General features: G+C 45.9%; 1 protein-coding gene across 1 annotated transcript; it reads right to left on the bottom strand.

Annotated features, from left to right (window-relative positions):
• Positions 1–9,679: 9,679 nt before the first annotated feature.
• LOC129639569 (germ cell-less protein-like 1) lies at positions 9,680–13,129 on the bottom strand. The gene has a single exon (XM_055564707.1). The coding sequence runs from the start codon at positions 11,614–11,616 to the stop codon at positions 10,111–10,113; it is 1,506 nt and encodes a 501-aa protein (XP_055420682.1). The 5' UTR covers positions 11,617–13,129; the 3' UTR covers positions 9,680–10,110.
• Between the last annotated feature and the right edge of the window lie 2,734 nt (positions 13,130–15,863).

Below are 15,863 nucleotides of genomic sequence, written 5' to 3'. Positions count from 1 at the left end.
ACGCACATGCCTAACACTATGTCTACACCAGTGGGTTCTTGATTAGTATTTGATGGATATATTCTAATTGAATTGCCATTGAAAGCGAAGTTGCTCAGTCGTGTCCGACTCTTTGTGACCCCATGGACTGTAGCCTACCAGGTTCCACAGTCCATGGGATTTTCCAGGCAAGAATACTGAAATGGGTTGCCATTTCCTTCTCCAGGAGATCTTCCCGACTCAGGGATAGAATCCAGGTCTCTCCCATGGTAGGCAGACGCTTTACTGTCTGAGCCACTGGGGAAGTCCCGTTTGGCCCCATACTCCTGCTCTTTTTTTTTTTTTTTTTTTTTTTTTTGCTGTTGTTGACTGTTAGCAGTGAGCAAGTTTATCCTGATCCTTCTTGACACTTCTTTCCATAGTACAGCATCGATCAGCATGCTTTCTTCACACCTTGCCCTGGAGCAGTAACAAGCTCAAGAAGTCGTTTGCCTATAGCATTTTTCTCCTTGGTCTGTGTTGCTCAATAACCTTGATTCTTCAAAATACATTGTGGAGTTGGCTTCCTGGATTCCAGACAGCCCTTACTTAACCATACCACCCTGGAGAAAGTTCCTTGATTTCTGACACTTGCAATCAGATGGGAGGAGTACTGAGATCCTCTGAGGATGGAGACTGACAAAGACTTCTTTGTGCCGCTCCAGTGTGGCTTTGTGTCTCGTGTTGGAGTGCTGAGGGCTGGGACCTGTTCTTACCTGGGCAGGAAGATGTCTTCCTCAGTTACAGGAAGACGGCTGTCTGAGCTCAGGGCCCAAGCACATGATGAAGGGTACCGTCTATTTGGCGAGGGCAGCAGCCTGCATGTGATACTTTCATAAATCAGTTTCAGAGACACTCACTGCAGCTAGCAGATGGAGGAATCACAATTGGTTGGAGTGTGATCTTGAAATGGCATGAGTTTTTTCCCAATCACTACTTGTATTTATAAGTGTAGCTGTTCCCCCCCAACTGGTGAGTGCACTCCTTAATGACTTCTTGGCTGGGTGCTGACTTTCCTGTCACTTTGACTCATTCGCCCCATCTCTTTCCAGCATTTTAGACTTCAGTCTTAAGCACAATATGATACTGTCCCCTTCCTCCTCCTGGGCTGGCCAGAGTGTTGGCTCACGACTGCTTAGAGAGCAGGAAGAGGGTGCAGTGAGTTTCTGAGACCCTTTCTTCTTTTCTCTCTCCTAGAAGGGGCTGAGGGGCAGGAAGCAAGGGTGGAGGAGGCAGAGGTTTCCTTACCTGACCAACCCCGTGTCAAGTGGGGAAGTTCCAGGCTGGCTTTTCTGGGAGTGATGTTCAGCTTCGCCCTGGGGCCTGCCTGCTAACCACAGACTCCTTGACACCTAAGCACAGGAGTCCCTGGGGTTGTCACTGTATCCTCTGGCAATCGCTGAGCACTGGAATGGATGGGTGTTACCTGCCTTCCTTTTAGGTGCTCTATGCCAGGGGCATAGCTCATGCCATTTCTCCTGAGAAATCTGTATGCAGGTCAAGAAGCAACAGCTAGAACCAGACATGGAACAACAGACTGGTTCCAAACTGGGAAAGGAGTTTGTCAAGGCTGTATATTGTCACCCTGCTTATATAACTTATATGCAGAGTACATCACGGGAAATGCCAGACTGGATGAAGCACAAGCTGGAATCAAGATTGCAGGGAGAAATATCAATAACCTCACATATGCAGATGACACCACTCTTATGGCAGAAAGCAAAGAAGAACTAAAGAGCCTCTTGAAAGTGAAAGAGGAGAGTGAAAAAGCTGCCTTAAAACTCAACATTCAAAAAACAAAGATTATGGCATCTGGTCCCATCACTTCATGGCAAATAGATGGGGAAACAATGGAAATAGTGAAAGACTTAATTTTCTTGGGCTCCAAAATCACTGCAGATGGTGACTGCAGCCATGAAATTAAAAGACACTCGCTCCTTGGAAGAAACACAATGACAAACTTAGACAGCATATTAAAAAGCAGAGACATTACTTTACTGAAAAAGGTCTGTCTAGTTTTTCCAGTAGTCATGTATGGATGTGAGAGTTGGACCATAAAGAAAACTGAGCGCCAAAGAATTGATGCTTTTGAACTGTGGTGTTGGAGAAGACTCTTGAGAGTCCCTTGGACAGCAAAGAGATCCAACCAGTCCATCCTAAAGGATATCAGTCCTGAATATTCATTGGAAGGACTGATGCTGAAGCTGAAGCTCCAAAACTTTGGCCACCTGATGCAAACAGTGGACTCATTAGAAAAGACCCTGATCCTGGGAAAGACTGAAGGCAGGAGGAGAAGTGGATGACAGAGGATGAGATGATTGGATGGCATCCCTGACTCTATGGACATGAGTCTGAGCAAGCTCCAGGAGTTGGTGATGGACAGGGAGGCCTGGCATGCTGCAGTCTACAGGGTCACAGACTTGGACACGACTGAGCGACTGAACTGAACTGAACTGATGCCAGGGATCCCCTCTCTGGGATCTAGTGGCTGATGATCTGAGATGGAGCTGATGTAATAATAATAGAAACAAAGCACACAATAAATGTAATGCACTTGAATCATCCTGAAACCATCCCCATCCCTGGTCTGTGGAAAAACTGTCTTACATGAACTCAGTCCCTGATGCCAAAAAGGTTGGGGACCACTCTTCTGTGCTATATATAGAGCCTTCTCGTTCAGCTGGTTCTGGCCAATCCAGTGAGCCTCCCACCTTCAGAAATCTCTGGTCTAGAAATGGTTCATAACAGTAACAGTTGGTGGTGAAATTGTGTCCCCCTCAAAAAAGATATGTTGAGTCTTAAACTCTAGTACCCCAGAATGTTCCATATTTGGAAACAGGGTCACTGCGGATAGAATTGGTTAAGAAGAGGTCTGGAGGTTGGTGGATCCCTAATCTGATGACTGATGTCCTTGTAAGGAGACCAGATGAAGGCACACACAGGGAGGACAGCGCAGATGACGGAGGCAGAGATGCAAGTGGTGCAGCTATAAGCCAAGGAACTCGAAGGCTTGCTGGCAAATCAAAAGAAGCCAGGGCGAGGCAAGGAAGGATTCTCCCCTGCAGGTTTCAGCAGGAGCACGGTGCTACCCACACCTTGATTTCAGACTTCTGATCTCCAGAACCGAGAGACAATGAATATCTGCTGTTTCACGCTGCCCTGTTTGTGGTTCTTTGTAATGGCAGTCTTGGGACGCTGAGCTGGTACCTCTGCTCACAAATGTAAAGGAACACATACCAAGCGCCTTCTCTGTGGTTCCCCATGGATGGAGGAGGGGGCTGAAATGCCACTGCACCTTGTGTTTAGGCTTGCAGAACGTTCTCTGAAGAGTTTCTCATCACCCTCCAATCCTATCATTTCTCCAGCTCTGTCACTGGCCAGTGGGGGGATGAGATGCCAGTCTTTCTTCTTTTGGCCGTCTCTAATCTAACCACCCTCTCCAAGTGGTTCTCTTGGAGTTCCCCTCTGTCCTCTTTGGGGCACAGAAGCACCCTTCCGTTCACTGCAGTGTCCTTCAGGTTGTTGCCCCTGTCCCTCAGGCTCTCTTCCTATGACCTCCTATGTCTGATGTGGCTGGCCTTTCTTGCCCTCACCCTGGGTCCTGGCCATTATCCTGGGCAACAACGCAGCCCCATTCATCCCCTTGTTCCCTCTTCAGAACAGACCTTCGACTTCTCTGGTGGCTCAGACGGTAAAGCGTCTGCCTACAATGCGGGAGACAGCGGTTCGATCCCTGGGTCGGGAAGATCCCCTGGAAAGGAAATAGCAACCCACTCCGGTACTCTTGCCTGGAGAATCCCATGGACGGAGGAGCCTGGTAGGCTGCAGCCCATAAGGTCGCAAAGAAGCAGAGTCGGACACGACTGAGCGACTTCACTTCTCTTCTGCTTCACCAGAGGAGGAGCCTGAACCGGCTGTGATGTGTGGCTGCCCGCTTCCGATCCTCTGGTGAGAAGGCAGATGACTGGGGCAGGGGGACCTCTAACCCAACAGGACGAATGTCCTTCTAGAAGAGACCGTGTGAAGGCAGAGACAAGTCCCCAGGGTCTCAAGCTGCCACGGAAAGAAACTCATCTCGCCTTCAGGCTACCTCCAGGGAGGGCCGGACTCGGCCAATCCCAGGGGGCAAAATGAGAGCCGCATTCCAGTCTCCTTTCCAGTCAATATTTGCAGCGCGGGAATCCTGCTGCTGTGAGCCCCCAGGGCTGACCTGGGAGTGGAAAGGGTCCCAGTTCAGCCTGAAACGGAGGTGGGTGTGGAGACAGGGGCACACGAGATGGCCTTGCCCACGTGTGTCCCCCGCCCCCGCCCACATATGTGGAGGCTCTGCCTGGGAAGCGGACAATTACCCAAGGTTTGGCTTCCTTTGGCTCTGGCATCTGCAGGGACCCGATGCTCCCAGACCACCTGGAGAACAAGGGGCAGCACTGTCTCAGAATCAGGAGTGGCCGCCCGCGGAGGCGGTTTCGGAAACGGCTGCCCGTTGGGCTGGCTCTGGCCACAGGGTCTACCCTGCCCGACACCGCCTTCTCTCCGTGTGTCTCATTTCTGACCAGCTTTCCATCTTCTCTTTCTTGTCTCCATCACACATGGAGTCACATGGGCCGACTTCTTCATGTCTGGCCATCTCCAGGGTTGCCAGCAGGCCGGTGGGTGGGCAGCCCTGGACTCAGCGTCCAGCTCCCACCAGCCTGGGTCAGAACCTCTTAGCACCACCACCCCAGCGCAGGTGTGGGCAGGGCAGCCTCCTAACTGACAGGTCTGGTTGGAGGGCTTGCTTCGCAGCCATGCGTCTGTCGGTCCTCAGCGTCTTCCCTTCCTAAATCAGCCCTCTGGACAGGCCTTTTACTCAGTGTAAATTCCTCGGGGACAAGAGAGGCAACAAGAGGGCAGTGCGTGCTGAAAGTTCGGAGAAAAGGACTGCAGAAAGGGTGGTGAGGCTGCGCGTTGAGTAACCTGGCCCTTTGTGTTCTGTCTGGAGGGGTGGGTCCTCAGGGACTCCCTGGGGACCAAGTCCCGGAAACCACCTTCCAGCTCGGCCCCAAGTGTGCGTGCTCAGTTGCTTCAGTCGTGTCCCACTCTTTACAACCCTATGGATTGTAGCCCGCCAGGCTCCTCTGTCCACGGGATTCTCCAGGAAGGAATACTGGAGAGGGTTGCCATGCCCTTCTCCAGGGGATCTTCCCGACCCAGGGATCAAACCCTTGTCTCTTCTGTCTCCTGCATTGGCAGGTGGGTTCTTTACCACTAGCGCCACCTGGGAAGTCCTGCCGCATGACGTGTGTGTGTAATGCCTTTCACTGAGGGTGATGTGTGGAGGCCAGCACACTGGTCTTCCCCTTCTCACACCTTATGGAAAGAGGCACCAGGTAGAAACCCCCACATCTGCGGGAACTGACAATGGGCCCACCCTCAGACCTGGACACCCCAGGATGGTCCAGTGCAGGCTGGGGAGGGGGTGGAAGAGAGCTTCCCAGAAGTCAGTGGTTGGGCAGGTCTCAGCAGGGACTAGAGAGGGTGGAGGATCAGTATAAACCACCTGGAGATTTAAAACATGACAAACAGTTTCCACCTGTTCTCCTGTGACTCTTATGGTTTCTGGCCAGGAGGATGGGCAAGTCCATCCTGAAAAGGTTCTCTCCAGAGCGTTCTAAATCTCTCACCCACTTCCCACTTTCCTCTTGGAGAACTACCGCTCTACATATGTCATCTCTGAACTTTTTTGATTGGGTACCCCATGATTAAAAATTTTAAGTTATGTCCCCTCGATATTTGGGTATTTATTAATTAAAAAATGACACCCGTGTACTTCTGTATTCATACATTGTTGTTGTTTTAGTTGCTACGTCATGTCCAACTCGTTGAGACCCTACGGACTGTAGCCTGCCAGGCTCCTCTGTCCATGAGATTTCTCAGGCAAGAATATTGGAACGGGTCTCTGTTTTCTTCTCCAGGGGATTTTCTTGATCCAGGGATTGAACCTGTGTCTCCTGCATTGCAGGCAAATTTTTTACCACTGAGCCACTTCGGAAGCCCATTCATATATTACAGTCATGATAAAGAAAACACAAGAATAGAGATTAACAGAAGGCATGCTTAACAATAAATAAATAGAAATGGGGACTTCTCTGATGGTCCAGTGGCTAAGACTCTGCCCTCCCAATGGAGGGGACACAGGTTGAATCCCTGGTCAGGAAACTACATCCCACAAGTGGCAACTAAGACCCAGCACAGCCAAATAAATATTTTAAAAAATAGAAATGGAACTTCCAGTATTTTCTTATCAACCCCTAACTCACCTGGTGCTCCTCCCCAGGGTGTAAGTAGCCTTTTGGGAGACCACTGCTCTTGGTTCCTATTTGTAGCTCAGGGCCTGGCACTCAGTAGGACAGATGAGTCTGAATGTGTTAGAACTCGATCTTGAAGAACATGATTATTTTGAAAATATGTAAGTGGAGAGAGGGAGCACACTGAGAGACTCATAGATAAACATGATGATTTATTGACTTTTTAAAGTGGAAACATTAAGATAGGACCTTACAGGGAGGACATAGCATTCAAGTCATAATTGATTGCTTGGTTAATTAAGTTAAATATTTTTATTTATCTCTCATCTCCATTAGCATAGAGCCCCCATCTTTACACATTCTAATAGCTCAATAATCTCCTGCCTGGCCTGTGAGGCGGGTTCTGACAGGGAGACAATCAAGGGGACCAGGGGAGCACTCTGGGGGGAGGGATTCCGTGAGGAGTCACCCAGGACAAAGGAGCCCCAAGTCCCAGCTATTAGTTAATTGGGTGCTGGGGAAAACAGGCTTGAAGGGCTGAGTGAAAGGGATTATTACAGGTTCCTAATGGCTGGAAATTGATTTAACGCAGCACTGCATTTGCACGCAAGCCAGAAAGTTGGTAATAATCCACAGTGGGACTTTGCAGGAAGAGGGATGGAGGGTTTGGGGCCACTGAGTAGCCTCTGCAGGGGTTTCTTTGAACTTCTTTCCTGCCACTCCAGGAGCCTTTCTTAGGGGAGCACAGAGATACATTCCAAACAGGAGAGCGTTCTCATAGACTGCCTTCAGGAGCTCCACACGCTTGACAACAGGAGGCGAAGACAGACAAACAGACACACATTCAAACTAAGGCAAAGAATGATGGTTGCAGACAGAGACAGGGAGACAGGCAGAGGCTGATTGACACAGATAGAAAGACAGAGACAGACAGACTGAGAGACAGAGAAAGACAGACGCACACTGAAAGAGAGCCAACAGACATAGAGATAGTGATGGGGAGAGAGAGAGAGTCAGAGAGAAACAAGGTTGGGGGTGGGGAGAAAGACAGAGACAGGTTGGGACAGAAAGGGAAAGACAAAGACAGACGGATGGAGAAAGAGACCCAGAGAGATGCAGATACAGAAGGATACAGAAGCACGGGAGAAATACAGAGACAGAGACAGAAACATAGAGACCCAGACACAAACGGATTGTCAGAAACAGAGAGAAACAGAAAGATACAGACAGTAAGACAGAGACAGACAGTGACAAAGATAGGCAGTCTGAGACAGAGACTGAGGTAGACAAAGACAGAAGGTAGAAATTAGACAGGGATGCAGACAGACATAATGGAGACAGAGATAGGGGAAGACAGAGAGAGCGGCAGACATACAGAGAGGGAAAGACAGAGACAGGGATAAATCCTCATCATTGTCAAGGACCACGTGGTATCCCATAGGGGTACATCTCCTTTAGTGTGGCGTTTAGTTTGCTGTTATTTAGCTTGATGGTTTCCTGTAGCGTTACCATGACTATACATTTTGCCCTGCCTCCCCATCTCCCCATGCCTTTACGAAGAGGCTAACAAAATGAGTATCAACATGGGAAAAGGTTTCTTCCTCATCCTGAGCAGTCAAAAAGAAAAGAAAAAAAAGTGAAAAAATAGAGACAGGTATTGGCTAAATTGCCCAAACTGGCAAATGGCAACAGTCAGGGTTTGTGAGAGTTTAAATGTTTAAATGAGTGTATTTCAGCTGTCACTGTTTGTACATTATTGAACATCTTTCTATTGTAAGCAGCAACAAGCAATTTAAGGATTTAAAGCTAGTTGGGTAGAAAAACAAAAGCAGATCTTTCAGTCAAGGTACACTTGTAGCTAAGTAGTCTCTGAATTTCCCAACTGAGGATACCTCAGTTTAGATGAAATGGCATCTTGGCATTCAGCTCGAGAAAAAGGAATTTCAAATTGCTTAGAAAGTTTATATAAAGAAATTGAAATTCTTACCGAAAAAAAAATATTAATAATAAATTTTACCTTTCAACTGAATCATGACTTACTCTTCTCCCCAGTTATTTTGAAACACAAATAAAATGAAGTCTATTGTTTGTAGTTGGTTAGGTATACAGAATATAAGGGAACACGAGAAAGGGTAGGAGGCTGCAAAATTAAGGGCAAACATTGAAGGATGCAACAGCAGCTTCCTGGTTAAACCATTTCATATAAGTAACTGTCATGTAAATATTACTCTAATACTAGTATGTGGATTTGTGATAACAAAGCCTTTCAAATCTCCTTAAAGAGTAAAAGGAAGGAATGAATGGATAAAGTCAAAAGGAATTTGTTCACTGAACGACAATGGATAAAATCTAATTGGGAAGAGAAACATAAACCACCAGTAAGGAAAATTCTGATTTCAACTAAGTAAAGCATTAAAATCTGGTGACTATTTTTTTTTAATTTAAATTTATTTATTTTAATTGGAGGCTAATTACTTTACAATATTGTATTGGTTTTGCCAAACATCAACATGAATCCGCCAAACACCAATACAGTATACTATTTTTTTTATTTGTTCATCTTGTATTAATTTATCACACTCTTTCCAAGCATGTATTTATTATTTATATGGCTTCTTAAATAGAGTTTTCCATTCTTTGACCTCAAAATGACTCAATGGAGGGAATGGGATGGTGACAATTTGTAAGTGAACAGTAATCAGAAACTAACAAATTCAAATCGTGACTAGTGTGCTTCTCCTTTTGTGACAAAAACAATTTTTATCTTACCCTTTTGATTACTAGTGTGGACTTCTCGTGATCCCACTTCCAGATGCCAAATAATTCCCATTATAATTCAAAAGCGTTCCTTTCCAGAGGTTACCAGACCTGTTTTTGAGCGGGAAGGAGTCTTTCCAAGTACAATTCCAAGGTCAAATGTTTCTGAAGGGCAAAGGCCATCAAGGTGCTTAAAGAGTGCATTCTGGTGCATAAATAATTCATGACTGTGTGCCGCAGAAAAAGTCTGTCTAGTACCGAGATGTCCTCATAGAATCAATCTGCTGCCTTCCACTCCACCCCCAATATAGGGTTGTATAAGATTTGAGACGTCTTTCTAGGGTTAAAACGCTAGGAAAGGCAAAATAAAGCCAAGCTAACATCAAGATATGATATAAAGTCAACTAACCTAAGAATATTGAGGAACAACCAATAAAGAGAAGATCATCAGTGTAGCCTGGGTGCGTTCACAGAGTGAGAGATCATGGGAACCAAGTACTACACACTCAGTGGCAGGGAATGGGGAAAGGGAAGCAATCCAAAGGAAGCTAGCGGTAGTGGTGGTAATGAGTGGGGCAGAGTGGCTCTAAACACGCGAACTGAAAGAGAAACCAAACTGTTTCTTTAACGTTCCTTTAATCAAGCTAAAGGAAATGCATATTTTAAAAGAGTTTCCCTAACAGTGGTAGAGTAGGTAGGTTCACAGGTTGCTCTCTCAAGTCAACTGGTCTTTGACTTGGCAGAAATGATGGGAGGGGGCATTGATGGATGGTAAACCAGGAGGACAGGTTGCCACTTTAACAGCACAAATAAGTTCTAAAGGTGTTGGGGGAGCAGGGCTTTAAAATTTCTCCTCTTCATAGGCTCAGGTAAACAACCTCAAGTATTATGAGCTACAGTTCAACAAAGACTCTGACAGAGTTGGGCCACCAGAGGTGGGCAAGTCCGGTTGGTCCCGCAGAAGGAGCTGGCATCTGGACAAAGCTGGTCGTCCCTGACCCCAGGGAAAGAGCTGCTCACCTCTCTGAGATTTTGTTTTCAGGAGTCCTCACTGAGGAAAACGCCCCTCTCTGGGGAGGTACAGGAAATTACAGGTCACATATATGGGGAAAACCACATCTTCGTTCTCCAGATTCACCACCTCTAGCTCTTCATCCTTTCCCAGTGAAAGCACTTGGAATTCTGTCTGCTTCCGGAAAATGGCTCTTCCAGCCCTGTCCAAGGAGGCCAGGCGCAAGCGGAACGCGACCTTTCTCTGCCAGAGTAAGCTGACCCCGAGACCGCAAGATTTCTTCAGCGCGCTGTGCTTGAAAATGATGCGCCGGTTGGCATAGCACACCACCAAGTCCCAGCCGAAGTTGAAGCCTGCCCACCGCCAGGTGCGCTGCGCATCCCTGAGGAGCCGGCCCCCGCACCGCATGCTGGTCCTCTGGAGGTCGGACACGAAGACATCCACGGGCCCGAGGTCTCTGGTCTGCTCAGCCCGGAGGAGGGCAAGCCACTGCTCTTTGTACACTGGGGCCAGCCACGTGGCAGGGATCAGTGCATCCTGGTCGATGATGCGTGCTGACGGCAGGTCGCAGATTATGTAGGCAAGCCGCAGCTGCTGGAACGCTGGCACGAAGGCTCTGCCCTGCTCGGTCTCCAGGAAAGCGGTGCCCTCTGACTCCTGCCTGGACCTGGCAAACCACGAGTCGGCGTCAGGCAGTAGGTCTCTGCGGGGGCCTCTCCATGTCGGCTGCAGCTGCAGGAACATCCACTTTTTCAGCGTCGTGTACACATCCATCTCTACCTCCATCACGATGAGCTCTGAAGAGGCAATGACCTCTTTCATGAGATCCAGGCTAATTTCTCTCAATAACTCCTCACTATGCTGGGTCATTAGATTGTCCAGCAGCCACTGAAGACACATGGCCCTGATGTTCTGGAGTCCGTAGCTCTCAGCAGAGCAGTAGTAGCTGCACACGGTCTGATCACTGACCGTCTCCTTCATTACCTCCCCGCACTGCTGAATCAGCTTGTCCAGCTGCAGCATGCTGGCTGTGGCCAGCATGGGGACCACTCGACTGGGTGGGATGAGCACAGAGTTTCGGTACAGGAAACCTAAGGCCTCGTGCAGTGCCTCACAATCAATGTTCTCGTCAGGCATCTGCAACTCTACAATATCCATGGTTGTCTCACGCCACGCACCACTGAACATGCTAGCAAAGTATCCTGACTGGCACAAGTAGACCTTGTGCAAGTTCCACTCCTCCCCCAGGGCACGGATCTGCACGTCACTCCCTTCTCCTCTCAGAAAAAGTGTCTTATAAATGGACTCGAATCTGTCTTTTGCTCTCTTCCTGTGGGTCGCTTTTGTGAGCTGCCCTTCTGGGCCTGTCTTCCGCTTGTGGCGCCCTTGACTAGTGGTGGGTCTGGCATTTTCCCTCTCCTCCCCTTCCTCTATCACTGCCCCTGCTACCTCTTCGGCCTCCTCCTCCCCCTCAGGAGCACCTGGCTCCTCTGGGGCATGCCCCACTCTGTTCGAGGGCATCCGACTCTCTACTGCTCCCATGGCTTTTACCTCATGGGTACAGAGGGCAAGCTTCCTCACCAGACGCAGCTGCCGCTGGCACTAGCTCAGCCCATGGTGTCGTGGGATACGGTTGATGTTTGTGACGTCATCTTGGACGCCACGCAAAGCCACGCCCACGAGGCTTTCCCCGACCCCTCCCACTCCCCATCACAGGAGAAGTGCACTCTGTACCAGGAATTCCACTCTGTGTATCTTTCCCTCCAGGGATGATTTCTCTGGGGCTCCCTTCATAGGATAATGGTGGAACAGAGGACTTTGTGTATGAATTTTCCCCATGAATTTTAAGAACATAATTTCCTCTTCCCCATTTGAAATACTTAGTGATCACTCCTTTTTTTGGATAATTACATCTTGGTTCCAGCTCTGTGCTCTATGCACCTTAATTTCTGTAATTATTTTCTTAGGGTATCCCATCATTTGTGGCTGTGAAAACATTTTCTGTGATAAAAGTGGCAATGTTTGCCCAGTCTTTGCTTTTGTCTCTATTTTAGACACCAGCTAAGCATGTAACAAACTTAAACAGTGAAAGAAATGAGGAGGGAATGAGATGGATTTTGATTTTTGAGGAAATTAATAATATTAAATACTGACAAGTGTTACATGCTACACAGATTATACGGTGTAGAGAGAGTCTGGACCTTTCAATGACAAGGAAAGTACAATACAAGGGAAAAAACTTTGAAAATGGTAAGTCTCTCAGGTCATTTGACCTTGCCTAAGTAGAATGTTTGGGGCTTCCCAAACATTCCCAGTGGTAAACAATCCACCTGCCAATGCAGGAGATGCATGGGGCATGGGTTGGGAAGACTTCCTCGAGGAGGAAACGACAACCCACTCCAGTATTCATGCCTGAAAAATTCCATGAATAGCAGAGACTTGCAAACTAGTGTCCATGGGGTCGCCAAGATTCTGTCCTATTCAAATCATGTGAGTAGAATGTTTACACACTTTGAATAGGACAGGATAACCTTAAATCACATTTTAAATATTCTCTGTTAGATGGCTATAGAAAGTTGATAAGAAGGTCTATATAATGCTTCAGGTTCAGTGGTGCTTGGCATGAGACAAACATGAATACTGACTCTAGAGTTGTGACATCTTATGGTGAATGGTGAACAGTGCCGCCAGATTCGTGGTCTCCGAAGGAGAAGATTTAACTCGGGACCAAAGACAGTCTCAGTCAAGACAGTCTCAGTCACTTGGAGCATTGTGTAGATTTTATCTAAAGTGAAAGTGACAGAAAAAGCTTCAGACATAGACATCAGAAGGGAGCAGGAGAGAACCCACCTCACTAGTTTAAGCAAGGCTTTATACACTTCTCAACTAGCTGCTGAGAATAGATAAAAGATACCTCAAGACTGCGAGAATTTTTCCAGACCCTTTCCTCTAACATACCTCCTGGGATGACATCAGCACGAGATCAGCCAGAAGGAACAGGTTAACCCAGAGCTACAGCTGTGGAAGTTTTTACCCAGACCTTCTCCCATAACATATATCCAAAGCTTAAAAAAAAAAAAAAAAAAAAAGGCATGTCCTTGAATAAGAGATACTGCTGCCTACGAGGCCTACATATCTATAGGAAAGACTGTGAAAAAGAAAGAATGTTTATCTCCTCCTTAAAGGGGCCTTAGGCTTTGACTCCTTATCAACCTGCCTAAGTTAAGTCTCTCATTTCCCCCTTTTTATTTTAGGAGAATATTGTTGCTGAGGGGAAAGGGGCAGAGAAATCTGTCAGTACCTGCTTCCTGCAGGTGAGGGGCACTGACCCTAAGTGGTTGAAGCAACATATTCTCCTCCAATATTTTGGCCACCTGATGCAAAGAGCTGACTCATTGGAAAAGACCCTCATGTTGGGAAAGATTGAAGGCAGGAGGAGAAGGGGATGACAGAGGATGAGATGGCTGGATGGCATCACTGACTCAATGGACATGAGTTTGGGTAAACTCCGGGAGTTGGTGACAAACAGGGAGGCCTGGTGTGCTGCAGTTCATGGGGTCGCAAAGAGTTGGACATGAAGGAGTGACTGAACTGAACTGAACTAGGTTTGTCACAGCTTTCCTTCCAAGGACCAAGCATCTTTTAATTTCATGGCTGCAGTCACTGTCTGTAGTCATTTTGGAGCCCAAGAAAAGAAAATCTGTCACTGCTTTCACCTTTCCCCCTTCTATTTGCCATGATGTGATAGAACTGCATGCCATGATCTTAGTTTTTTTGAATGAGTGGTTTTTTTTTTTTTTTTTTTTTTTTGAGGTTTAAGTCAGCTTTACACTCTCCTCTTTCACTTTCATCAGGAGGCTCTTTAGTTCCTCTTCACTTTCTGCTATTAAGAGTAGTATTATCTGCATACCTGAGGTTGTTGATATAGGTGACTGGTTTTATCTCTAGGATTTCTATTGTTATCCCATGGTCTGTATTTCTGTTTTGGTGCCAGTACCATACTGTTTTGGTTACTGTAGCTTTGTAGTGTATTGTGAAGTCAGGAAGCCTGATTCCTCTAGCTCCATTTTTCTTTCTCAAGATTGCTTTGACTGTTCCGGGCCTTTTTTTTTCTTCCAAACAATTTGTAAACATTTTTGTTCTATTTCCATGAAAAATATCATTGTAATTTGGTAGAGATGGCATCGAATCTGTTAGTCAGTTTGGGTAGTGTAGTCATTTTCCCAATATTGATTAATCCACTCCAAGAACATGGTATATCTCTCCACCTTTTTGTGTCATCTTTGATTTCGTTTATCAATCCTTATAGTTTTCTGAGTACGGGTCTTTTGCCTCCTTAGGTATGTTTTCTTCTTAGGTATTTTTATTATATTTTAAATGTGATGTAAAGTGGGATCGTTTCCGTAATTTCTCTTTCTGATCATTCGTCATTAGTGTATAAGAATGCAAGAAATTTTGGTGTATTCATTTTATATCTGGCAGATTTACCAAATTCAGTGATAAACTCTGGTAGTGTTCTGGTAGCATCTTTATGATTTTCCATAGTTAATATCATCTCATTTACAAACAATGACAATTTCACTTTTTTCCCCCCGTTTTTGATTCCTTTTATTTCTTTTTCTTCTCTGATTGCCATGGCTAGACTTCAAAACTGTTTTGAGTGGTAGTGGCGAGTGTGGCCATCTCTGTCTTGTTCCTGGTCTTAGACAAAATGCTTTCAGTTTTTTGCCGTTGAGACTGATGTTTGCTGTGGGTTTGTCTTTTATGTCCCTTATTTTGTTGAGGTAGGTTCCCTCTGTGCTCACTTTCTGGAGAGTTTTTAATCATAAATGGTGTTGAATTTTGTTGAACATTTTTCTGTATCTGTTGAGGTGATCATATGGTATTTGTTCTTCCATTTGTTAATGTGGTGTATCACATTGATTGATTTCCATATATTGAAGAATCTGTGCATCCCTGGAATAAATCCCACTTGATCATGGTGTATAATTCTTTTAATGTGTTGTTGATATATGTTCTAGAGAGGCTTTTTATCATAAATGGATGTTGAGTTTTGTCCAAAGATTTTTCTGCAGATACTGAGATGATCATAGGGCTCTTACTCTTCATTTTGTTACTGGGGTGGTATATCACTGTGATTTTTTGTGTGTGTGTGTGTGGATAATGAAAATTCCTGGCACCCATAGGACAAATCCTAATTGATCATGATTTATGATCTAATGCATTATTGAATTTGCTTGACTAGTATTTTGTTGAGAATACCTTCCTCTGCAGTTTTTTGGAATGGTTTCAGATGGATCAATATCAAGTCTTCTCTAAATGCTTGGTAGAATTCACCTTTGAAGCCTGGGTCCTTGATTTGTGGGCGTTTTAAATTTCTGATTCAATTTTAGTATTGGTAACTGGTGTGTTTTTATTTTCTATTTCTTCGTGGTTCAGTCTGAGGAGATAGTACCTTTCTAAGACTTTGTCTTCCTCTTCTATGTTGTCCATTTTATTGGTGTATAGTTGCTCATTGTAGTGTCTTATCGTCCTTTGTATTTTGTAGTCTTGGTTGTAGCTTCTTTTCTATTTCTGCTTTTATTGATGTGGGCCCTCTCCCTTTTTTTCTTCATGTGTCTGGCTCAACGTTTATCGATTTTATTTATGTTTTCAAAGAACCAGCTTTTAGTGATAACACTAGTGACCGTTTCTACTGGCTTCTTTTAGCTTCTAGATCATTTATGTCTGCTCTGATCTTTAGGATTTCTTTCTTTCTACTATCTTTGGGGTTTTGTTTGCTCTTCTTT

The sequence above is a fragment of the Bubalus kerabau genome, chromosome X (assembly GCF_029407905.1).
Source record: "Bubalus kerabau isolate K-KA32 ecotype Philippines breed swamp buffalo chromosome X, PCC_UOA_SB_1v2, whole genome shotgun sequence".
In the NCBI taxonomy this organism is placed as follows: domain Eukaryota; kingdom Metazoa; phylum Chordata; class Mammalia; order Artiodactyla; family Bovidae; genus Bubalus; species Bubalus kerabau.
Note: the sequence above shows the minus strand (reverse complement) of the source record. Positions and strands in the feature narration are given on the sequence as shown.